Source organism: Grus americana, chromosome 2, assembly GCF_028858705.1.
Source record: "Grus americana isolate bGruAme1 chromosome 2, bGruAme1.mat, whole genome shotgun sequence".
NCBI lineage: Eukaryota > Metazoa > Chordata > Aves > Gruiformes > Gruidae > Grus > Grus americana.
The window spans coordinates 89,982,725-90,009,035 of record NC_072853.1 but is presented as its reverse complement, the minus strand read 5'-3'; the positions used below and the strand labels follow the sequence as shown (position 1 = coordinate 90,009,035).

Here is a 26,311-nt window from a genome sequence, read left to right as displayed (position 1 = left end):
GGTTTTGGCTGGAATAGATTTAATTTTCTTACTAGCAGCTGGTATAGTGCTGTGTTTTGGATTTAGGATGAGAATAATCTTGATAACACACTAATATTTTAATTGTTGCCAAGCAGTCAAGGATTTTTCAGCTTCCTATACTGGGCCTGCCAACGAGAAGGTGGGGGGTGCATGAGAAGCTGGGAGGGGACACAGCCAGGACAGCTGACCCAAACTGGCCAAAGGGAAATTCCATAACATTTGACGTCATGCTCCATATATAACTGGAGGATTGGCTGGGAGGCAGTTTGGCTCAGAAACTACCTGAGCATCAGCTCTGGATGGTGAGAAATTGTGCTGTGCATCATTTGTTTTGTATATTCTTGTATCATTATTATTATTATTATCATCCTATTCTGTCCTATTAAACTGTCTTTATCTCAAGCCATGAGTTTTACCGTTTTCTTTTCGATTCTCTCCTCCATCCCGCTGCAGGGGTGCAGACAGAGTGAGTGGACAGCTGTGTTATTGTTTCAGCTGCCTGCTGGGTTAAACCATGACATGTACCTTATTTTTTCTTTTATTTTCTGGATGAAATATGTGAAATATTAAATGCAAAAGTATCCACTGGTATTGTGATAAGTAAAAACTTATATTGCACCAATTTCCTCTTGCAAGAAACAAACAAAAAAACCCCACAGCTGGATCGAGGTCACTGAAAACATTCCTCATAAAGAAAACTGTTACTTTGAGTACTCCTTGCATTTGTTCATACAAAGGTCCTGACTGGTGAAGTGTTTGCATTAATACGTTCCCAGTAAAGTGGGTCAGATGAATTTCTCACCTATATGTGTTCTTCAAGTGTCATCCTGTGGCAAAACAACCTACAAGATTTAGGCAAAAAATTAATTGTTGGTCATCTGGAGGGACTTGCAGAGAAAAGTGGAGTGGGAATTTTAAAAATAGATTTTAAAGTACAGGTTTGACCTTCTACAAGTAGTCAGTAAGTGAAAGCAAGATGAAAATGTTGCATTGTGCCAGGCAAAAAAACCCCAATTAAGATATAAGGGTTCCTGTTGTCTGACGGAATGAAGTTTGGATAGGAATGCTTTTTCAGTAAAAAACTTACTCTTGACAAGTAAATTATATGTTGTAAACCCAATTTGCTATGTAGTTGCCAGATATCTCATGACAAGCAAGTTGAGCCAGGCTCAACAAAGGTTCTTTGGAAGTCACCAACACATGTTAAAATAAAAATTAAGCCCTCATACTCAAATTCAGTTTTACCCAGCCAAGACTGAATTCAATAGGTGATGAACCAGGCAGTCTTTCATCCATGCTATGGACAGATAGGTTCTTGGGAAAGCTTTTGTTTGCTTTCCAAACTTTCTTCTAAGGCCTTGCAAGCTGGCTATTGCATAATTGTATAAGCAAAAAGCAATACCACCTGAGGGTGGCTGGTTGCAGTCCACATGGAAGACAAATAGCCACAAAGGAAGTGAAGGAAACATTAAATTATAACATATTTGTGGGAAACTGTGGTATAAACAGACCAGGTGTAACTATGAACCTGAACTGGAGCTAGAGCTAGGCTTTAATTTGGCATAGAACATCTGTCAGAGGAGTCTATGCTGGTTTATAAGTTCAGCCCTTTCCAGATGAATCACAGTAAGTTTTTTCGGCCAGAAACACAGGCAGCAAGGTGCTCAGCAGCACCCGCTTCTCACCAGTTCTGTTCTCTTTCTGGATGATTGCCTTCCTGGATGCCTGCTTCCAGACTGGACATGAGCTCTGAGTTTCCCTTCCCTCTGTTATCTTTGGGAAGAAATGAAGAGTTAATCCTTTCTCCCCAGGTCAGCAGCCTGCCTATTAATTTATCACAGCATCTCCAAAATGGATTAATTTGTACATCATTTTCTAATATGAATTTCAGGGTACTCGGAGACTTTGCATTCATACTTTATTAGAGAAGGATAATTTTCATGGGTATAAGAATTATCTTGGCTTTCTGACAGGTGCTTCTGAGAGTGGAAATTAGTGCACTGCTGATTGCAGAGAGAAATGAATATACTCCATGCAAGCAGGAAGCTGTTTCTGCATCAAGGAACATATTTGATCCCTGACAAGGCAAGTCTAGCTGTAATTTTTTTTATAACGTCAGTAATGAATGCTTATCTTTCTAGTGGCTATGTAGGAGGAAGGACACAAATGGCAGAAATTTCATGTAGAATTTTTTGACACAGCCAAATTCATTTAGCAACCAATCTCAGAGAACAAAAGCACATGGACCTGTTGGAATGGGTCCGGAGGAGGGCCATGAATATGATCAGAGGGCTGGAGTACTTCTCCTATGAAGACAGGCTGAGAGAGTTGGGGTTGTTCAGCCTGGAGAAGAGAAGGCTCCAGGGAGACCTTACAGCAGCCTTCCAGTACCTGAAGGGGCCTACAGGAAAGCTGGAGAGGGACTGGTTACAAGGGCATGTACTGATAGGACAAAGGGTAATGGCTTTAAACTAAAAGAGGGTAGATTTAGATTAGATATAAGGAAGAAATTCTTCCCTGTGAGGGTGGTGAGGCACTGGAACAGGTTGCCCAGAGAGGTTGTGGGTGCCCCCTCCCTGGAAGTGTTCAAGGCCAGGTTGGATGGGGCTTTGAGCATCCTTGTCTAGTGGAGGGTGTCCCTGCCTGTGGCACTGAAGTGAGACTGCCAGGCCTGTAATTACCAGGATCTTCCTTCTTTCCCTTCTTGAAAATTGGGACAACATTTGCCCTGTTTGCTTCCAGTCAACTGGGACCTTTTCAGACTCCCAAGACCATTCAGAAATAATGGAGAGAGGTCTCGCGATAACAGACAGCTCTTTCAGTACCCTGGGATGAAGCCCATCAGACCCCATAGACTTGTGTTCATACAGCCGGAATAGCAAGTGTCGAACAAGTTCAGGGTCAGCTGGGAATTTTTTATCCCTTCAGTCACAGTCTTCCAGCACAGGGCTCCGGGGGTGCGAGGGCCTATCAGCAGTGTTAAAGACAGAGGCAAAGAAAGCATTAAACGTCTCTGCTTTGTCTACGTCCCTATTTGTGAGGTGACTGACCTCATCAAGTAACGGACCAATGTTATCTCTGATCCCCTTTTTGCTGTTAACAAATTTAAAAAAGCCCTTTTTGTTGTCCTGCACAGCGCTGGCCAGCTTGAACTCTAATCAAGTTTTGGCTGCACAAATTTTCTCCCTACAATGGCTAACAGCAACTCTGTAGTTCTCCTGTGTCACCTGTCCTTGCTTCCAATGTCCATTTCTTTTCTGCCGAAGTTCTAGAAGAAGATCCTTTGCTCTGCCAAGCTGAGCCCTTCTGCAGCCCTTGCTTGACTTCTGACACTTTGGAATTGCCTGCTCCTGCGCTCTTAAGAGATGGCTCTTAAAAAGTGACCACATTCATGGACCTCAATACCTTCAAAAGCAGATTCCCAGGGGACCTTACTAACTAGCTCCTGCAGCAGTCCAAAGTCTGCTCACCCCATATCCAGGGTTGAAGTTTTGCTGGCAGTTTTCCTCCTATTGCCAATGATTTGAAACTCAACTACTTTGTGGTCACTGTGACCAAGACAGCCACCGATCACCACTTTGCCCACAAGAACCTCTCTGTTTACAAACAACAAATCTAGGAGGGCATCTCTCCTAGTCGGCTCCCTTCGTACCTGCACCAAGAAGTTACCTTCAATGTGCTTCAGGAATTTCCTGGACCTGTTTGCATCTGCTGTATGATGCTCCCAATGTCTGGGAAGTTAAGATCACCTATAAGGACAATGGCAGCTGATCTAGACATATCCCTTAATTACTTATAGAATAGTTCATTGGTGGTGTTGTCCTGGCCAGGTGGTCTATAGTAGACTCCCTCAACAACATCCATGGTATCTGCTCTCCCTTTAATCCTTACCCAGAGGCTCTCAGCCGTGTTGTCATCAACTGCAAGTGCCAAATCTAGCTTCAGGAAGTATGGGGCCTGGGCTGCAGCAACCTGGTTGGAATACAGAGGGAGCAGTAAGGACCTCAGCTCACCCCATAACTGTACCATTTCCATGCCAAGATGCCTGGTTCAGGGCAGTCTGCAAAACATTGTCATCACTTGCCTTAAGGAACTGCTGGGCTTCTACAACCTCTGTGATAAAAGCTGCAATTTCTAAGCTGAAGATGGCTGAAGACAGACACTGTCATCTTTCATCAGCCATGTAGGAGAGGCAAATTTCCAGATGACCAGTGAAGGGATTAGAGCCTGCTGTTCCAAGTCACCCTAATGTCATAGGCCACCTCCACATAGGGAAATAGCCGCATCCTCAGGGTCTGTTTTCAGTAGGAGGACGGTAAAGAGGTGATTTTAAAGGCCAGACTTTCTCTGTCTACTTTTAGTAGTTTCCAAATATGGCTGTGGAGGTGTGTGCATGCTTGTGAGGGAGAAAGACAGGGAAGAAAGGTCTACAGTACCAGTGATGCATGCTTTTATGTTGAATCCTGTAAGGAGTTGAACTGATGGTTTCTTCAGAAACAAAGATTTAAATTCACTGAAGTCAGCAGCAAAACTTTCTGTAGCAGATTTTTGCTCATTTCAGTATTGCTATTTGGAAAATAACAGGTTTAGAACCATTTAATTTAGAAAGCAATCTGGTTCTAGAGAAAACTGCCACTTCCAGAGGAAAAAAAACCCCACAGGATTTATTTGGGAATGAAACTGAAATGGGAAAAAGAAAATACCACTTAGAATATTGTATTTTATTATCAATAATTTTTGTTTGTAATTTCTTCTGAAATAGTTAAGTTCATTTGTTAACATTAGTATTTGCTCTACAGAGACCTTGCGCACTTTTACAGTTCTTTAGTACTTCTGCTGATATGACTATATTATAGATTGTAAATATGTAATTATTTTAAAATATTTATTCCAGTAGAATAAATCCCATTACCACGGACCCATCTTGCTTATGGCTTCTGTCACAAAGATGTGGCTAGCCTTGGATCCAAGATACTTAAGCCATACATTGCGTACAGAAAGTAAGCGGAGTCAGATCACGTACTGCTCGTGTAAAGTTTTTTTTTTTTTTAAAGTAAGAGATGCTCTTTGCTGGACTTTGAATAAGGTTGTAGAAAACAAGAAAAACCCCATTGGATCAAAGGTGCCAGGGGTACTCTTGTGCTGTAGAGAATTATGTTAGTCCCAGAAAGAGAAGTGCACAGGGTGCGGTAACACAGTTCTGCCTGGCTGATACTCTGCTGCCGTGTCCCAAAACAGCATCTGCAGCACATCAGCTTCTGCCAGGTGCAGGTGCCCAGGCACTGGCAGCAGCAGGGCTGCCCGGTGCCGGACACAGCCGGTTCCAGCCGGCTCCAAGGGCCCCACTGCAGGGCACAGCTGAGCCCCTCAGCCACGGGCGGGCGCCTCGGGGAAAGCCTGGGTAAGAAAGGGCAAAGCGCTGCCCGGCAGCCAGGGCTGAGGGAAACGGGGTGAGAAACAGCCCTGCGAGCCCCGAGGGGAGAGCGGGAGGAGGGCAGGAGGGGCTCCAGGCGCCCCCGCTGAGGTGCCCCTGCGGCCCCGGGAGAGACCCCGGTGGGGCGGGTGTTTCCCTGCAGCCCGTGGGAGAGAACCATACCAGAGGAGGTGGATATTTCCTGATGGAACAGCAGCCCATGGAGCACCCCGCGTTGGAGCTGGGGAGAAGTGTGAGGAGGAAAGAGTAGCAGGGTGGAGCTGTTACCTGTCCCTTCCCATCACAGTCTTTGAAGCTGTCCTGAGCATTTCCTGGGGGCTCAGATATCCAGGGGCTGGCCCAGACAACACAGCCCCTCGAGCCATGGCTGTACCCAGGGTGATTCCTCCCCACCCTCCCTCGGGTCTGTCCTGCAGTAGCTTTTCTCACTGCCGGGATGTGCCTGGCATCTTGTCAGCCCAGTCCCACCGGACGGTGGGACCCACAGTATGCAGCCCTGCCACTGACTCTCTAATGCTCCAGTTGTTACCAAAGGGAGTAACAGTGGAAATAGGAAGGTCCTTGGCCATATAGGACAATGCAATGAGGCAGACAACCCTCACAGGATAGTTGGAGGGAAGGAACAGAGGGGAAAAGTTGGTGCTGCTGAGCTGTTTGTCGGGCCCATGTTTCTGACAGCAAGAGGAAAGATACCTGTTAGTCCTCTGATGAGCTCTTCATTTATGAGTGTGGTGGATTAACCCCACCATCAAATATAGATGATCTAGATTTAGATCTAGATAGACAGATATGGACTTTATTTATGACATTGAATCAAATCAGTTTCTTGGCTCAGAATTCCCGATCCGCAGCCCCGTTGTTTGACAGCTATCCCACGGGGCAGTTCTTGTACAAATAATACTCTTCCTCAAGAACCTATCTCCTGATAGAATGCTACAAGACTGCTTAGCTCCTCCAAACACAGGCTTAGAAAGTAAAACTGCATGTAGATCAAGGGAATTCCTGTTTATCCAAGCTGTTTGGGGCACTTTCTTTAAAAGTTGGGGTGGTGGTAGGGAGCAGTTTTAAAGAAATCAGCCCTAATTACATTGTGAGATTTGACAAGAGTGTGGGCCCATTGCTTTTTACAGTATGTAATTTACTTGGCCCAAGGCAAGATTCTTATGGAAAAATCACATGCCTTGCAAAATTTACTATCAAATCAGTCCCCCTCTTCTATGCTTTTCTGAATGAAGGAAGGAGGATGGCTTGACCTCTGTTTAGCACAACACCATGCCATGTTTTCATTGCAGTATTTCATCATTTGATTTGTACTTCAGAACAAACACAACCCCACTTCTGCCTTTCCTCTTTTTCCCCTCCCCAAACCCCTATTTCAAAAGAAAACATCAGCCAAAGCAACTTTTGGCTTGATATGCTAAGCAGTTAGCGTCATCACAGATCAGCACCCAGAGAAAACAGGGGTCTGAAACCTTTCCATGCTGATAATAAACTGCCAGTTGCTTCTGTGAACCTGTCATGCTAGCGTCCATTCAGGCAATGCCCTCACAACCACAAAGGCAGTAAGGTTACTGCCCTTTCTTAGGGAAATATCTCATGGTCCATATTCAGCTGTTTCGTACTCTGAAGATTGAGCCAAAAAAAAAAAGTCCTTTTTTCTGATGTTAAACTCACCACAGATTACCAAAATAGAGGCTAGGAATAAATTTGTTTTACTGAGAAGAACCCTCTAGGGGAACACAAAAAAGATCGTAGCAAATTAATAGATTAAGTAAACACATATCTGCTTTATTGTTCAGTAAGACAGTACCAGGACTATTGAAAGCCTCCCTAACAGATTTACTAAGTTGAACTGATTACTGAACAAAGACACAGTATTACAATCATAATTTTTCGAAGGGATTTACAATCAGAAAAACAATAATCGGCCCTGTCCCTGTCAAAATGGGATAAAGAAGGTAGGACTTTCCATAGCATGCTCTGGAGCTGGCAGAGGCACCAGGTAGGATGTATCCTGGGAGAAAAGGGGAAGGATAAGCCATTTGATTTGATGCAAAATGATCTGACATTACGCTGCCCCATTGTTCATGACAGCAGCCAAGTATACCTCTTAATCATTGCACAGATACAGAGCTGTCTCTGGAAGGTGAATGGTTTTTTCATTAGTCTGTAATACGTCTCCTCCTTCATCCATATCTGGGGTACTCACAGCCCTTCCTGACCTGGCTTCTTTCCGTGCTTTTCCCAGTGATCACTAGACTGCTGTTGAGACCTGCTGCTGTCACCATCCAGCCCTGCTCACTTGGCTCCACTGCCAGGGCTCTGGCCTGTCTGTGTGGCACAGCCTAGCCCAGGCCAGGGCCACTCTCAGCTCTCCGCTCCCAGCCTGGAAAGAGCAGCCGCCATTGCTGTGCTCTAACAGTCAGCTCAGGCCGTTTGGGCCCTGAGCTGGCCATTACCAGGCACAGCCCTTGTGCTCTACCAGGGCCTGCCCCCATGGCTCTCCCCGATCTGGGTGCCGTGGGGCCTGGCCATCAGGCTGCACAGCGTCAGTTCATGAAATTGGCTGCGCAGTCTGGGTGGGAAGAGTGAACCCTCGGCCCACTGTGGCTTAGGGCCAAGGGAGGCCCCCACAGGTGGGATGGTCGGGGCTGACCTCCCTGCAGGACCTGGAGCATTGCCGCCAGCCCTGGCAGAACGTGCATCCAGCACACGGGGGAGAGCCTACACACACCCTGTGGTGAGCCTGGCCACAACTCCCTCCCTCTCCCTTACTGTCTGCAGAGGAGGATCCCATGGAGGCAGACGCCATTCAACTGCCAAGAGTGGCCCTCACTGCTGCCTGACTCCACGTGTGATTTTTGCCAGCTTCAAGGCTTTTAAATGAAGTGATGCCCATTTTGGCCATGGCCTACGGCCATTAGTACAGATTTTGCAGCAGCCTTTGCTTTAGATCTTTGCGTCGGCACACTTCTCATTTAACTGACCTTATATGCAAGTCTGATAATGATTCACCAAGGTCTGAAGGATGAGGGAGACTAAATACTACAGTAAAATGGCTGAGGTAATTTGAGAGCTGGGGAAAGAAGTGCCACAATTAAACAAAGACAGTAACTTCAAGATACCATCTTGGGCTAGCAGCTATTCCAAGTCTGTGTTGGAAGAAGAAAGATATAGGAATAGACCCCTGGAATGGCAACTGCAGCCCCCTCTATTCAGATATGTCTTAGTGAGGAAGCCTTTGTCTAATTGCATATATGCCTGCATACTTTTTATCCTCAAAAATATGTAAAATGAAAATACCAAGCCAGTGTCTGTACATTAGAGATATTATCTGAGTCACCAGTGAAATACTCTAAAGCAAAATAAGACAATATTAATGCAGTGGAGTATAAATATAAATCATATTCTGTGGATAGGGCAGAACCCATAAGCTGCTCTAGAGAAAAGACAGGTGGATGCCTGGTCATCTTGAGCACAGCAGTTAAGAAAGATCACTATGTAAACCTAACATCTTAATGGCATTATTGAGATAATTTTTCAAAAAGTACAATGCAACTCACGAACATGTCTGTTACTCACCAAACTCCATCAAAAAAAGTTTCATTACATAAAAGAAATCCATTTATTTTAAGAAGTTATATATATTATTTTTTTACAGACATTTAAAGAAATTGGGTGAAAAAATACATTTTATAGACAAAAAATAGTTTCTCTTGCAGCAGTTTTAAGAAGCAAGACAGTAAAAATAATAATCACAGAACTAATTGAACAAAGCCAAACAGGTAACAGTTCAGATGCAGCTAACTTGGAAAAAGCAATGCAACTCAAAACTAGCTCTTGGTCAGCTTGGGTTCTAGTGCCACCTGCTGAAATAACAGCATTTTTCGCCTTGCAACCATAGATAATATACAATTTAAATTAATCCACTGCATTAGAGGGCAATACATGAAGAAAGGTCACAAAGACGATGAGGTGCTTGAGTAATCTAAGTGCACGTCCAGAGTGCCATACACTGAACCTAGTAAACTGAGGACCTTCTCTTGAATGATGTCAACCTGCTCTGAAGGGCAATAGTCATCCAAACTTGATCTGTAACAAGGAATTGAAAAAAGCATGAGAGAGTACAGATATCACAACCATCACCACATTTTGTATTCTTGTAATGCTCTGTGTCTCAGCTGAAGCTACTTTCAAACTGTGGTGAGTTCTGCTTCCCAGTATCTCTGCAAAGCATAGTGCTGTGCTTCTCCTCACTACTTTCAACAGTAACAGTTTGCCAGAAGTTAAATAGAAATTCTGGACCAGATCAGGAATGCAACCTATTTCATCCTTCCAATTCTACTCTCTTCCCAGCTTAGACACAGAACATCATATTGCCAGTCAAAGTTCAAGCAAATGATCTAATTAAAGGTCTGGTGGAAAGTTAAACTTGAAAAATTCAAATGCTACTAGCAAAATAGGTAGGAAAACTTGAAAAAACAAATCTTCACAATCCCTGGAATAACACATTATTTACAGTATCTATTAATGAACTACAAAGAGATACTAGTAAAAAGAAGAGCTGACACTTCTTGGATTTTATATCTGTCAAGATCTACACAAATGATTCTGTATTTCCTCTGCAGCAGTGGGTGATAACCCTGCAATTATCAGGAAATACACCTTTCTTTTATTGTAGGTATTAGCCATGCTATTTCTTGTTGACAAAACCAATTTCATGTCAGTTTCTGCTATTGTTGCCTGCCCTTTAAGGGCACACTTAGTATTTCTGAAGTGATTAAATTACAGTAATTTGTCAACAGATACACTGTGGTCTTCAAATTAAGTTCTCCCAGGACAGATCCCTGGTTCTCCCAGGTCCCTGGCCTCAAACTCCATCCTGTTCTCCCAAATAATTCCCTTACAGTCCTGGAAGGATGACTTTTACCCCATACAAACCTTTACTAGACCTTTCTAGAATATAAATCCCTTTCAGCCTATTAGATGAAAACCACTTCCATCAAGTTTCCCTGCAAACAGAAATTTTATCTGTAGTACAATGAACCGTAGAACAAGGAAGGAAGGAAGGTGTGATTTCAGCCCACATAGGCTTGTCCAAACTGGCTTTGCTCTACCTATCACAGGTAATAAAAGTGGTGAAGATGTATGAACCACAGTGACAGCTATTAATCTCAACACACAGAAAGCCTCATCACAGGCTTTATATAGCCTGTGCTGAAGCTCATTAAGTCATCATGTTGTCACTGCTTTTGAAATCTGTTCTATTCTAAAGCCCAGTAAAACTGGCCATCAGTGCAGAACCTTCCCTTAGCTGTGTAGATACTGTGACTGCCTTATGATCAACATTTTCAAATGTCAATTGTCACTACACTGTAAAGCTTGCACTTTTAAGACAGAATTTAAGATGTGCCAACCAGTGCTATATTGATAGAATGATTTAGCTTCATGAGCACAGCCTGAGCATTTTAAAGTAAAGGTATCTACGTAGTCTTACCGAGCAACTGTCACAAGTGTCGGCTTAGGCATATCTTTCAGTAGAATTTTAATGGATTGTATGAGGCCTTCGATCTCCTCTTCAGTGCTAACATGGTGGGGAAGCTCCACATAATCACAGGTCAGACCAGCCTGATGGACCTACATGTAAATTAAACAGAGACTTAATTTCTGTTGATGAATTAATGATATAGCTTATCTGTGTAAAAAGTCTCTAAGATACGATCTTTGTCCCAGTAGGTAACTTGCACCTCTTCAGTCAGTAAGACTTGTGTTGTTTTTTTTTCCCCAACTCGTTCTTTAAACAAAAAGAATAAAATTCTGGAGGTTGTATGGATTGTTTCATTATCTCCAGTACACTGTACCTCGCCTATGAATTCAGAGTATGCTGCAGCCCTTGAAGATGATAGGTCTGACCTTTCACAAATAGGTACCTTAAGTTCTATGAGGTATACCAACAGACCCTGGTGAAATGAAACCTTCCTTCACAGGAAGCAGCCTGAGACATCACAGTCCTGAAAGATCTAAATATAGACTAAATATAGACAAGCAGAGTAGAATTTTAGAAGGTTTAAAAGAAAAGCTGGCCTAAGTAATAAGACATAAAAAAATGGAAAACTACCAAAATCTCACAAAGTCCTGAATCAAGAAGTAAGTTTGAAATGAAGCATGATCTCTTCCCTCCCTGTTGAACCTATGCTTTTGAAATCTGTCTACTTTCTGCTCTTTTATCTAGTCACCTACCATTTCGTAGTCTGGGCTTTCCATCCTGGTTTTCAAACTGTGAACTAGTTGAACAAGTGACTTCATTCTGGAGTTAAAACAAACCCAAAACTTGTTACATAAACGGTTGGAAACACATGTATTTACCTTAAGTGGTTAAAAACAAGAAAAAGAAAAAAAGATAGAGAAAAAAGAAGAAAGTAGAAGTTATCATGGCCTAGGATTTGAAAATGAAATTTGCCCCTCTGTGTCATCTTGCACCTGAGAAAAATGGAAATTATCAGTATTATTGTCTTTCTCAGCAAGCCCCTGTACTCATACCTGCCTCTGGCAAGACCTGGAAAGAAGCTGTTGTAGCTGAGTCATATGAACTTGATAGGAAATGCCTGTGGTCACTGTTGCCCAGGTCTGGCAGTAACTGCTGCATCTGATGGAGAAAATAAGTGATTTTCCTATGAAAGGAAATCTCGGACTTTTGCCGTTTCTTTTCGGCTGAAAACATTTAGTTTAAAAGCACAGCAGATGTTGCTGAGCTGTTTTGTGGACACTTGCTCAGGTACAGCCTGTCATTCACTTCATTTTTCCACAGAAAGCAGAGAATCTTTGGGAGCAGCAAAGAAGTCCTCCTTCATATGCTCCATAGTTTGTTGCTTTTTTGAGGGCTCTGCTTTACACAGATCACTACATTTTTAGTCACCAAATCTGCTTCTCTCCACAGGTAACAAAATTTGCATGAAGCCATACAAAGCTGATCTTGGAAGGCTTACCATGGCACTGAAGACAGCAGACTGCCTTTTGTTGTGTCTGACTCTTTCTCCTCTAGAATTAAAGGAAAAATGGTAGCTTTGCGTAGATCCTATCCAGCTTCTCTCCTTTTCTGTTAGCAAAGTGCTGGGCTAATCAGTTCCCAAACTACTGTTTGTGTGTTAAGCCATTTACAAATCTCCTACCCAGGATATGAAGCCCACTTCTGTAGGGTCTCTTCATCATCATTGTCACACAAATCTGCAAATGCTGCTTCCAGATCTTCTAGCTGATGAACACGGTCTTCAACACAATCCAGCAAGCCCTCCTTTAAATAAGCACATATAAAAGTACATTAGGAAAAAAAAGAGGTAAGAATGTCATGGCTTACCCTATGATTTAAATTCTGAAATGATTGATCTACTGGAAGTAGGGAATCAGAAACAACTGATTCATTGCTACAGAACATCTTTTCAAGAGGATCAGAATGAATGCCTGCAGAAGCTGTTACACCTTCACAGTAAATCACCTCTCTTTGCTCTGTCTTTCCTACAACAAACAACAAAAGTCAGCTACATGCTGGTAGAACACACTGGAGAGAGCTAAGAGATTTTATATGACTAACTGTTGGATTTGTTTCCATAGCACTGAAATGTTCAGATGAGTACAAGCTTTACATTTTTATAATGAAAAGAGAATTTAAGTTTTTAAAAAAAGATTATTAAATCAAATGCATTTTCAGAAAAGCAAAACAAAATGGGCTATTTGATGCTTTGAGGTTGTTTCAACTCTGTGTGCCTGAAAAAACATGGAATTATTTTAAAAATGTCAGTTATTGCTCTGATCCTGCAAAGGTTTATGCCCTACCTTAAAAAAAAAAAAAAAAGGTTTATGCCCTATCTTCAGAACACATAAAGATGCAATCTTCTTGGAATCACACTACATATATGAATATAGTTGTGCATGCAAACATTTGCAGAAAGAGATCCTACGTAACATATGAAAAGCAATGCTTGGCATATTTTGTATTAAAAATGCTCAGTGCAGTGGTGTGTGAAGGAAAATTATTAAAAAGCACATTGGAGTAGATGGGTAACAATTAAGAATACAACAATTCACTCTTAGGATTCTGCTGGCTGTATCATATAACAGATACTGCTTCTTTTGGCTAGTGGTATCAACTTTGTGCTAATTTTTAATAGGAGCTGAGGGTATCAACCATTCATGAAGCAGAGCTTTATGATCCTATCTTGGGGTATGATTAAGATGCTTTTCCAAGCAGCACTAGTAACTAACCTTAAAGACACATCCAATCCCCCTCTATACTACTTAAAAACCAAAACAACCTGCTAACAAAGCCGTATCATCTTGTATGATAGAAATGTACACCTAACTGTACTCTGGAACTACAAAAACAGATTTTAAGAGACTAGACATCTCGGATATTTTCTGAAACTTTGAAAAACACAAAGTTCACTAGTTTTCTACCTTCAAACCCTTTAAATTGGCTGTCTCACTGTAAAACCATCCCTGAATGTGGTCTTGCCTTGTTCAGTTCTATACCTATCCATTACGCACTGTCTGCTATCCATTTCAGATGCCTCCTATAAACTTGTTGGCTTTTGTAAATAACTTATGCCCTGAAATCATATTGATTTATTGAAACTTAAATCACAAACATTTAGCCCTTTCACATTTTCACCTTTTAAAGAAGTAACTGTTTTTATTGCTGATTGACTAAGAAACATGAAAATTAATTTAACAATCTTCCACATATCTCCATTTCTTTATATACACATATTAATTAGGATTCATTAATCTGTGATAATTATATGTATTTAATCTCTCTGTAATAGTGTTCAGATGGGATTATGAAAGCAAAGACCAGATTCTGTTTAGAAATTACTTGGTGTAATGACCATTAAGATGGCTGTCTCTATGGTTAGGGCTCAGGGCTGAATGACTATTTTGGCAGCTACAGCAGGCTTACATTTCCATAATTCAGAAGCACACAATGCGTACAATGAAAAGTACATTACAGGCGTATAATACCGGCCTTTGCACATCTAAATAGGTAAAATACTAGTTAGGTATTGAGCACAGCTCCAACCATCAAGGAAGAACAACTACGGCAAGGAAGGGGAGAGCCTGGAGGGAAGGAAAAAAAACCAAACCCCAAATGTAAAAAAAAAAACCAAACCAAACCAAAGCCCTGTTGAGTCATAAAAAGAACAAGATTGCAGATGACTTACTATGTTTTCATTTCTTTCTTGTCAATTGCCACTTGTTTACAGAAATTAATTTTCACACTCATGTTAAATATTTATGCAGTTCACACCTTTAACCAAAAGGTTTAATAGGAAAGAACTCCTAAGATGCTGCTGATTAGCATTCAGCATGCTGCATAGCTCAATTGGAGACGACTTCATTAAGCACCTTAGGAGTTCCTTCCTTGTCGTAACTCATTTTCATTGGGTAAATCAAAAGAATCATTCCCTCATGCATCTCACAAGGAAATATCATACCTCTGTTGCATTTTTATGAGGTTTCTTGAAATTGTACAATTCTTGCAAAAGCTCATATTCTGTCTTTGAAAAAAGAAAGAGAGAGGTAAAAAATTAGGCTTTTCAAATGAGAAACAAAATTCTCAAAGCCCTCCTTCAAAAAAAAAAAATTTGATCACTAAGATCATTCCTCTAGTCTAGTACTTCAGACAACTCTCTGTAAATGCAGGTGAGGAAGAAGCTGCAAGGCTTGAGAAAGCAATATGGCTTCGGCCAAACATTTTGCAATTGCTTAACTTTAAACCTGACTTCAAGAACACAGCTTTCAAAGCTAAGTATTTACAGTCTGTTAAAGAGTCTCTGAAATTAAACATACATTTTGCTGAACTATGGGCCCAATGAGATGCTGAGATAGCACATTTAGACAGACAAGACCAAGAGGAGAGTATGATTGTAAATGAAAACCGGACAGGTAAAGGCTTCAGGTTGGTTGGCCAAGTTTACAAGTAAACTATTACAGGGGCTTGTCAGCCCTACTCCTTGATAATATTCAGGTTTAATTAATTATGGATAAACAGATATCATTATTTATTTAACAGCATTCAAAAGGTAAACACTCATGAATTTTTCAGGAGTAGAGGGAGAATGGGGTAGACTAATCAATTTTTACAGAAATACAAAGCATCTTTAGGGCAATGTTTTGGATTTTAGACTTTTTTGATGGGAAGACAATACTCTTCTGTATTGGTGAATCATATTTGCTTTTTAGGTCTTCCTTGTATTCTTACATTTCAAATGTTAACTTGTGAAAATTTTTCAGATAGAATTATAATTTACAATTGAGGGAACCTAGTTCAAAAATATTAACTGCAAATGAAATTGCTATATCAAAAAAGGTACACTGGGTGCTCTGCACAAGTCCTGAGAACCTATCACAGCACAAAACAAAAAAAAAAAGCACAAGAAACAAAACACACCCCCAACCCCCTCCCCAAAACAACCAAACAAAAAACCCCCCAAAACTCCTCCCTTATTTTATTCAGAGTGTATTTTACTGAAGAAAGGTATTGAATTTTATTCTTATACTGCAAGGACCCCCCCCACCCCGTGCTTTCCCTTTGCTGTGTGTACACTTCTCTTTGTGATTCAGAACAACTGGCATTGCACATTGTCTGAAGATACTGTGCTCATAAATACTGCATGTCAGAAGCTAACAGAGGTCAGGGACACTATATTCACTTCTTTACGAACAAGAAAGCATTAGTCTAGCTGAAACTCAAAGATGTCAGATATTCTCCAGCACAGGCTGAAGTTAAAAGTGTTAAAGAGTGATTTAAATCCTAAAAAGAGTCAGGATATTGCAGAAGAATTTGTAAACCTAAATGCCACACCCAATTTTCAGGGCAGATTAGTTAGTTCCTAAAAATCCTGTTCACATCAAGAAAAGCTGCTAACTGCTTTGCACCTTTGAGGACCTATGTATTTATGACTCCATACAGGAGAGCTACCTTTGCTGTGCATGCAAGTTATAAATAGAATACGAGGCAGAGCCTTAAGCTCAGAGCCATTTTATACTCAGCAGTCCAGACACAGAAAATGAGAGTAATGGCCTCTCATCAGGGCAAGTTACCACTCTTTGGGGGTAAAAAATGCTACAATCTGTCATCCCTTCCTGATGAATGTTGCTGTGGGTGTTTGCAACATTACCTCTGGGAATTCAAGCATAGCTTTTATGACCCAAACAACAAGCAGAAGCAAGCCATGCACTTTTGAGCTTCAATGTGCACTCACGACCTATTTCAAATATAAGGATCTACCCCTACTAGGTTGCTGTACTTCTTTGGAGCATACTCCCCCTTAGAATGTCTCTCCTTCAAATATTACCATGATTCATTAGTCATGATCAACTGATATGCTAGTTTAGCTTAAATGAGTTTGTCCACAGATATAAATGCTAGGACTGGTACGCTTTTGTGAACGGTAAGAGGCCTCTCCATTGTCATGCTTACCTGTGTGTACATTTCTTTGAATGGATTTTTAACTGAAAAAAAATCTAAGTCAATGTCTAAAACATAAGCATCCCCTTTCTGCAGCACTTGGCAGACATCTTTAACAACCTCCTTTATTGGGCATTCACTGTTTCTGAGAGAGCTTGAAGCTGAGCACTCCGACAATGTTTCTGCTTTGTTTGGGGCACTTGCATTTTGTACTTCCTTTTTCTTCAGACTTGGGGTGCTGTGATCAGGGTCACCAGCAGCCACTGCTGAAGAGGCAGAAGCAGTGCCTGCTGTGTCATCTGTATTGAGCTTCAGTCTCTTAGCAGATGCTACTTCGCCATTTTCTTCCTGGCTGTTTGATGCTTCAGTAGGATTGATAAGAATGACATGTAAATTTAAAGGCTTCTGGTTTTCTAGCTGATCAGCGGGGACATAAAGACCATCACTTAAAAAGTAATGATCTGTACCTGTAACCCTGCAATTGACAATAACTCACAGTTAATAGACATCTTTGCAAAGAGCTCAGGAAAAAGCATGTACACTTAAGGTATTCTGAGAAGAATGAATAGATGATTGATCGATAACAAAAGCAATAAAACTATGTACACAGAATTATTTATTTTAATCTGCAGCTTTTTAAATTTAAGGTTTTTTAATTTCTTTATTGCTGAATCAATATATTAGAATTCACTCTGTATTTTTTTATGATAGCCCTACAAGGTTTTTAATGGATAAGAAAAAGATTCTACATTATGTGCTACTAAGATTAATTTGCCATTGAATTGCATTTTAAAGACAACATTCAGAATTTAACAAGATATTGTCAGTAATATGGCATATAAGACTGCAAAGCTATGGGTATTTTGTCTTGGATTGCCTATTTTTTTAAGGAAAATTCTGTTAGATGTGTTTGAGAATTGCCCTGAAACCCATCAATACTGATTTAACAAAAGTAAAATATTACGAATTAATAGGTAGCATTTAACTTTTCTTTACCCCCGATATAGATTCCCTGTTCTAAGTGGGGGAGAGCAGGTAGCTCAAGGATGAATAGCTACATATCAATGGAATCCACTTAATTAAAAACAAACAAACCAATCCCAATGCTAAAACCTCCACCTACAGTGAAAAATTTAAAGAATATTATTTTCAAGCCTTATTTCAGTACATTAAACCTTAAGCATCATAAATTCAGATTAAAAAACAAGCTTAAGAAGAAGCGTGAACTTCTGCTCACTTGTGTTATTTGATTACAGGGTATCATCATCAGTCAACCACAAAGACAAATAATTTCATGAAGAGTAGAAATTTGAAGCTTAGTTCCCTTGTGTCTTGCGGCTGGATTATCCTAAGCCTGCTAAAGTGAGCCTGGGCCTCTTCCCAGAAATTCTCCAGGGTTCAACAAGAGCTCATGCTACAGCCCTTGCCTTAGTGGGACACTAACTAAGGTATCTACTGCCTATCCAGCCACCTGTTGTCAACAAAACTTTTAGGAAGTTCATATTTCTGAAGACTCTTTTCCTTTCTCCTTCATGATTTTTGTAAGCCTAGAACCTGAAGAAAAGATACCTGACTGTCTTCAAAAGGCAGCTTGAAATGTTATTTGCAAGGTTGCTAAGGGTTTGCGTGGCAAGGTTTGGTAGCGGGGGGGCTACAGGGGTGGCTTCTGTGAGAAGCTGCCAGAAGCTTCCCCCATGTCCAATAGAGCCAAAGCTACCTGGCTCCAAGAGGCACCTGGCACTGGCCAAGGCCGAGCCCATCAGTGACGGTGGCAGTGCCTCTGGGATAAAAGAATTAAGAAGGGGACAAAAAAAACCGCAATAAACAAAACAGGGGTAATTTTGCAGCCAGAGAGAGGAGTGAGATGTGAGAGGAACAATGCTGCAGACACCCAGGTCAGTGCAGAAGGAGGGGGAGGAGGTGCTCCAGGTGCCAGAGCAGAGATTCCCCTGCAGCCCCTGGAGAAGACCATGGTGAGGCAGGCTGTCCCCCTGCAGCCCATGGAGGTTGACGGTGGAGCAAATATCCACCTGCAGCCCGTGGAGAACCCCACACTGGAGCAGGTGGATGCACCCAAAGGAAGCTGTGACCCCGTGGGAAGCCCGCACTGGAGCAGGCTCCTGGCAGGACCTGTGGACCCATGAAGAGAGGAGCCCATGCTGGAGCAGTTTGTGAAGAACTGCAGCCTGTGGGAAGGACTCACGTTGGAGAAGCCCATGGAGCACTGTCTCCTGTGGGAGGGACCCCACGCTGGAGCAGAGGAAGAGTGTGAGGAGTCCTCCCCCTGAGGAGGAAGGAGTGGCAGAGACAACATGCGATGAACTGACTACAACCCCCATTCCCCGTCCCCCTGTGCTGCTGGGTAGGGAGGAGGGAGAGAAATTGGGAGTGAAGTTAAGCCCAGGAAGAAGGGAAGGGTGGGGGGAAGGTGGTTTTAAGATTTGGGTTTTTATTTCTCATTACTCAACACTGATTTGATTGGTTATGAATTAAATTAGTTTTTCCCCAAGTGGAGTCTGTTTTGCCCGTGACAGTAACTGGTGAGTGATCTCTCCCTGTCCTTATCTCGACCCAGGAGCCTTTCGTTATATTTTCTCTCCCCTGTCCAGTTGAGGAGGGCAGTGATAGAGCGGCTTTGGTAGGCACCTGGCCTCCAGCCAGGGTCAACCCACCAGGCAACCAAAGGATCTGTGAGAGAGCTATTCAGCCATCATGAAGTATTTCTGTATGTGTGCTAGTTCTCGTGGTCAAACGTAACTGAAAGCACTAGCTTTTGTCTTATTATTTAGGTTTACTTTAGGCCTCAGATTCAGTATTTTAGAGCTTCTGTGTTTTGAGGTGGTTAAACAAAGCATTTCTCTGGTGTTTTCTGTTAAACTGGCTTCAAAAGATTTATCCTGATATGCTGGCAAGAGACATGGTTTGTAAATGTCCATTCAAGCTGAACAAAATCACAATGCAATGAATGCAAAACTATCATTGACTGCATCCTGCAGAATTATGAGAGGCTGTCACTGACACTTGAATCACAGAATGTTCAAGATTGGAAGGGACTTCTGGAAGTCTCGTCAGTCATCTGATTAAAGCAGAACTGACTTCAAAGGCAGATGAGGCTGCCCGGAGCCTCGTCCCTTTGAGTTTTGACTTTATGAAAGAATGGAGAATCCTCTGCCTGTGTAGCTGTTTCAGTGCTTAACCAGTAGATTAATTTAAAAAAAAAAAACAACAAAAACAAACAAAAAACCAAAGAAACAAAAAACCACACACAAGAAAAACAGAATCATCAAGGGAAAGGAAGAGATTTCTCCTTTTATTCAGCACCAGTGAGGTCACATTGGACATAGTCTGCCCAGGTTTGGGCTTCCAGGACAAGAGATATGACAACAAACTGAAGAAGGGCTGCTAAAGTGATTAGGGAGCGGGAGCTGAAGCGCCTAACAGGGAAGCTGAGGGAACTGGGTTGGTTTGGTCCCAGTAAGGGAGGACTGAGGAGGATCTAACTGCTGCCCTCTGTTACTCAAATTCTCTGTTAAAAATTACTGTTTTCTGAGATTTTGACTTTAATGAAGAGAACTAATTTAAAACTAGGGTAGCTGAAATGAAATGTGAATAGCTAGAATTATCTATTAAAAAAAAAGGGACAGTTTGTGTCACACAAATAGTCAGTCACATTAGGTCCTAAGGAACTCACAAATACAAAATAAATCTTCATCTTTATCCAAGAATACAAAAAAATCACCCATGAAAAGCTACAGAGATAGCATTTGTATCATTAGCATACAACAGCAGACAGATTACCTGATCGTAGTTGTTGATAAGTCTTTCCCAATTAAAAAATGGTGTTTTCCTTCCGATATCTGCTGAGCCCAGGGTGGGTGAAGCCATACTACTTGAGAAATATGGCCAGCATAAACAGCAGGCATAATCCAGTTCTCAATACTTAATTCACTGCAATGAATGGAGAGAGACTAGAGATAATACTGCTACTTTCCCTGTAAGTAAAACATGGTCAAGAACACAACAAACATCTTCCACATCTTGAAAACCCCCATGCAAATCATCTGAAATTAGTACTGTGTAAGGTTCACCTTATCAAAGAAACAAAAAGAGGGAAATCTTTATTCATAAGACAGACCAAAAATGTCTACATTAGAATTTAAAAAGTTAGAATTATGGAGTGCAATCAGCTTCACTCTTAGCATGGCACTTTGATTATAAACTACATGGATTTGTTGTCCTTTTTCTCTTTTACATCACACAGAGGAAAGTACAACAGGCATCATCAACACTGTTCTAAATAACTTCAAACTGATCTCAAGGGAGTGTTTTACTGTAAACTGCTCTAAATAGATTTTAAATATAATCTCAGTAATTAAAGTGAGTCCATCAGCAGCTATAGAATAGCAACTTTTCTGATTATGAACACCCCATTTTTTTAGGTGTACGATCTAGTCCACAAAACTACTTATTCATCCAACAAAGAAAACAAAATATTGACTATGGGTAGCATGATACAATTACTTACATACCAATTACATGATCTTGTCATTGCTGTAAATCACCATAACACTGAAGCAATCAATACTTATTTTAAAACAGGAAAAGAAAGACAATAGCAAAGATCACTCTGTGGCTTAATGTTCTTAATGATATTAATATGAAAATCTTGTTCAACTTCACATATTCACCATGTCAACACAGGAGATGTTATTTCAATCTCAAAGTCAATTTTTCAGTATGAAAACAGGCTCTTTTAAAATCACAGCTCTTTAGACATAAAGCATCCACTTAGGGAGCTATGCTGCTACTCAGAGGAACTACTAATTGGCCTAATAACATGATACTGAACTGAACAACTAAACAAAGTAAATTTCTAAGTCTTAAACAGCTTGATATGCAACTTAAATATTTGACTACATTCAAAAAACACAAACATAATTTTTTTCATCAAAAAAAATCAAGTTTTCAGCAAAAGTGAAAAGACAGAAGATACAACTTGAGGCTGACCTACACCTCTTTTGTTCGTATGTCCTATGCAGTCATACCAATATTCACTGTAAATGAAAGGCAGCAGGAAGTAGACATAAAGTATTCTGATGCAGTACCCAGGACTTACCTAAAAAGAGCTTCTTTGTCAAATACAGTGTCTGCAGGCATATTCACAGGAATAAGAAGGTCTGGATGGGAATCAAGATGAACAAAGCTGATGTTACTGGCAGGAAGATGCTTTGAACCAATGGCACGATAGATGAAAGGCAGCACCTAAAACAACATGAATAAAAATATTGCCATTGTAACCCGTGAGCTGAAAAATGCAACGGCTTCAACAGCAAAAACACTAGTCCCTTTAGAATTTGGGTTAGAGGGAGGAGGAGACAGAAAACAATACAAAGGAGAAATAACTCCAGTGGCAAGACAGCTCATGAACTGTAATCATTATGTGCCCAAGAATTCCACGCATGAAAAGCTGCTGAAGAATCACAGCTCAACTTCCTCTTTCCTTCTTTATAGGAAGTCTTATTTGCAGAAGCTCTTCTCACTAATCCTTCAACTCAATTCCTAGGTTTTTTTCATTTACAGCTGCACCCCAGGAATGTCTTTCCTCTTCTGCAGAACATTGTCCCTGCATTGCCTTCTCCATGCTATAAAGCTTCCTCACCATGCATGGGTGCTGTGAGGACAAAACCACTTCATTACTTGTGTTTTATAAGTTAACTGATAGAGAGTGAAAACTGACCCCACCATCATTCAAACTGTAGCTGATCTTTTAGCCTATCCCCTTTGAAGAAAGGGCTTAGTTCCTAATACTGGCATGATTTAGTGGCTGCAATAAAGAGACTACCTTTCTCAACTGTCCAATCTTATCCCTGGCTGAAGGTCTTCACTCAAAGGTGGGAAAAACAGGAGATGAGGCAACTCATCAATTTATAGCGTAGCAAAGCACTGAAGTGTAATAATGTAGGGTGGTAAAATGAGAAAACTGATGGCTGATTCATGACACCTCTTACATTGAACTGCAGTACATGAAGTCCCTCCCACAGTTACGGGACAGTAACTACCTTAGCTGCCAGAACAAATCCAGCAAGGACTGTGAATCATAGCCCTGTTATACAGGGAACGTGAAGACTATGAAAGGACTAGGCAACAAAATTTACAATAGAAACTGAGCTAATTTTTTGGCATAAAACTGATTAAGATGACAAATCCTGTGTACCACATGGGCATAACCATAAAACATGACTAACAGCCAAAATTAGGACTGTATCCCATCTGTCTAGCAATAAAATCCTCAGTTTACCCACTACATATGCAGTTACATGTGTACTACTGTAACAGTAGATAAAACAAGGTTGAAAATAACAAGGACTCCCTGATCCATGACTTTTACTTCTGGTCTACCTAACAACCTACAATCTTTGTTGGTTAAAGTTTCATCTCAGGTAAGTGTTACTACAAATTGTGAGACTAGGAGAGGATGAAAACACGAACGACTAAGATCTCTAACCTTGCATATTCTCCTGCTTTTGATTAAGAACAAAATTTCCTTTACACCAGCTGTAATTATTGATCACAGTATGACGCATCTAGTGACACCCTGCCCTAGTGGAACATCAGTGTCAGCAAAGGACCATATAAAGTTTCTGTGGAGTTCTTACACTTTGGGATGAAAAGCCATATATGCTTTAGGCAAGACAGACCAATGTATCTACACACATATACTGAAAACACAGCATACACATTTAGCATGAATAGACTTTTGTTAAGTTAATTGAAAACAGGAGTATAGAGAGTAAAACAAAGATGAATCATTAATAGTCACTATTTCAGTACTCCTATCACAGTGACACTCTTAGTCCTTGGTTACCAGGGAAAACCAGCTATTACAGCATCATATATTTCAGTGAGTCTTAGCAAAAGTGACATGTGTTAAACTATTTACTTACAAGTTCAGAACATTACTTTCTTTAATAAACTTTATTACACTAAAATTTTCTGTTTGCAAGACATTGATAGTGTTAGTAGTTTTCATTTTTATCTCCACAAGGTCTTCACACCCCCAGCAATCGTCACTGAAATCAGTGGACTTCTGCACCGCTGGTTAAAGAATCTGCTTACTTAGGACTAAGGCCTCAGCTTCTATTACTAAAGACAAACCACATAGGAAAGCAGAAAAAGCAGTCAAAAGCAACACCTTCTTCACCCCCTTGTTTAATTACTTAACTAAAAAAGGAAAGTTCCAAATTTAACGTTTCTCATCAAGTGGCAGTCATTCTTGTTAGGATGTGATTATATTTACCAATTTGCTGTTGACATGTCATACACTGTGTAGGGTTAAGTTTCCAAGTACTGCACTGATGCCTAGCTAATTCTAAGAGCAGCGTAATGTAGGTATTATTTCCTTTTAACTTGTCCTGGTTCTGGCAAGGATGGAGTTAATTTCCCAAGGAGCCAGGACAGGTGAGCCAAGCTGGCCAGGGGCTATTGCATGCCATGTGACGTCACGCTCCCCATAAAAGGGGGCCAGTCGGGCAGGGGCTGGTTGGCGCGGCTCCAGGACGGGCTGAGCGTACGGTCAGTGAGTCGCTTTCTGTTATCACCCGTTTTGTATATTCCGTTATCAGTACTGTTCTTGTTTCCCTCTCCCTTGCTGTCCCAGTAACCTGCCCCTACCCCAACCCACGGCGTTTTGCCTTTGTCTTTCCCATTCTCCTCCCCATCTCGCCGGGAGAGGGGTGAGCGAGCGGTGCGTGGGGCTCGGCTGGGGCTGAACCACGAACAACTGTAAGTACAACCCAAAAAAGAAAAAAGCCAGCAATAATTGGTTAAAAAGATCACAGAATCATAGAATGGTTTGGGTTGGAAGGGACCTTAAAGATCATCTAGTTCCAACCCCCCTGCTGCGGGCAGGGACACCCTCCACTAGACCACGTTGCCCAAAGCGTCGTCCAATGCCAAAACCCGATCATGGCATTAATTAACTTGAATCACTGAATCAGGAAGAAAATTCAGCTCACCTGAGCACTGAACTTTATTTATGTTTCATTAGTGTGGGAAGACCCCGGTCACACCGCGGGACAAGGCGGATCCCGCCGGGAAGCGGCCGGCGACTGCACAGGGGATCCACCGAGCACCTCCCTTCACTTCTATCTACCAGACTAAACCTCCACAACGCGGAGAAAGACAGACACAAACGAAGCTACTACCCGAGGGACTCCCCATTCCACAGCCCAGCCCCACCGCCCGGCACTCACATCCTGGTGGTCCTCCACCACCCACACCGGCAGCGCCGGATAGGCCCGCAGGCAGTCCCCGCGGGACCGGTCCCCGCTGCCCGCCGCTAGGCCGTTCATGCCGCGGCAGCCACAGGCTGGGGAGGGCGAAGCACCGCCCACCCTCCTTCCCTCCCTCACGGCGGGCGGTACTTCCGTCCGCAGCGCCCTCCCACCGCTTTCCTCTTCCGGCGCGCTGCGGGCCGGGCTGGCCTTGGCGGCAGTGCGCCAGGTGGGCTAGGGGGGTCCGGCTGCCTGCCGGGGGGCTGCGGGGCGGGCGCAGGCTTCCCTTGGGCCGCTCCGCTTGTGGTACTGCTGTTCCCCGCGCGGCGTTGTGGGGCCAGGGCGGGCGGCGGGGGCAGGTCCCCGAGGCGCTGGGGGAGGGAGGCGCGCCGGCGCCGGTGTTGGCGAGCTCCTCGGTGGTGGTGCGGGTCGGGGTGGCGGGGCCCAGGCGGTCGCTGTCGGCAGCGCCTCCTGCGGTAGCCGCCTGGCCGGCCTGCGGCTGAGGAGGCTTCTCCGTGTGGGGAGCGGGGCCGTGCGGCGGGAAGGCAGCGCGGCAGAGCCTGCCCGGCCGGGGGTCGCTCTCGTCGCCGTGTTTCTCTGCCGAGGCTTCGGTGGCCGTTGGAGGCCGTTACAGACCGTTGGGAGGCGGTGGTTGGCTGTGGGCTGTTCTCAGGGCCCTCTTGCCCTCAGCTGTGTCTGCAGGGAGAGAAGAGTTTTTTCGGTGGGTGTTGTGTGTGTGTGAAGGCTTCCACCAGCACAATAAATTTTTTCTAGGTGACAGGAAAAGGAGAGTTTGTCCTTTACACTGTTTTTTGAACAGGACCAAAGTTTGTAGCAGAGCGAGCTTTCAAATAATTTGAGTGTTTAAAATAGTTTCATGTATCCTTTTCTGAATTTTTTTTCAGCTGTGATTCAGCATTCTGAAGCAGTGAAATTAGTGGTAGAACAAGAGCAGTTCTCTGGTGTTGGGAAAGTCTTAGAGCTCTATCTAAGAGAGAGCTGATAGACAAGACCTTTTGTTTGAATTCTGTGATGTTAAAGAAATGTGCTTTAAGGCAAAGCATCATGGTTCAGTGGCGTTTGCTTTAATTTGTTTGAGGTAATAACAGTCTAGCTCAG

The 26,311-nt window shown here is 42.3% G+C and overlaps 2 protein-coding genes across 5 annotated transcripts in view; one reads left to right on the top strand and one right to left on the bottom strand.

Moving 5' to 3' along the window:
- Positions 1 to 9,057: 9,057 nt before the first annotated feature.
- Positions 9,058 to 25,364, bottom strand: C2H5orf22 (chromosome 2 C5orf22 homolog). The gene is made up of 9 exons (XM_054815091.1): positions 25,172 to 25,364; positions 22,036 to 22,181; positions 20,718 to 20,867; positions 16,932 to 17,394; positions 14,944 to 15,006; positions 12,625 to 12,746; positions 11,696 to 11,762; positions 10,953 to 11,092; positions 9,058 to 9,547 (listed from the first exon to the last, which is right to left on the bottom strand). Exons 1-9 carry the CDS (start codon positions 25,268 to 25,270, stop codon positions 9,415 to 9,417), a joined length of 1,383 nt encoding a protein of 460 aa, XP_054671066.1. The 5' UTR covers positions 25,271 to 25,364; the 3' UTR covers positions 9,058 to 9,414.
- DROSHA (drosha ribonuclease III) overlaps positions 25,356 to 26,311 on the top strand; it is an 81,198-nt gene continuing 80,242 nt past the window's right edge. For 2 of the 4 annotated variants that reach the window (XR_008575697.1, XM_054815087.1), the window contains exon 1: positions 25,360 to 25,421. The gene's annotated coding sequence lies outside the window, so the exon portion shown is untranslated. Of the gene's footprint in view, positions 25,422 to 25,463; positions 25,914 to 26,311 lie in introns of those variants that run through there. The other 2 variants (XM_054815089.1, XM_054815088.1) reach the window with 2 other exon arrangements.

Excerpts from the sequence above, each read along its gene's own strand:
- C2H5orf22 (XM_054815091.1), bottom strand. The coding sequence starts at position 25,270 with ATGAACGGCCTAGCGGCGGGCAGCGGGGACCGGTCCCGCGGGGACTGC. Across the intron at positions 20,868-22,035 it reads GACAAAGAAGCTCTTTTTAG|TGAATTAAGTATTGAGAACT; the intron begins GTAAGTCCTGGG and ends CATTCATTGCAG. Across the intron at positions 11,763-12,624 it reads AAGTGGGCTTCATATCCTGG|AATGAAGTCACTTGTTCAAC; the intron begins GTAGGAGATTTG and ends TTTTAACTCCAG.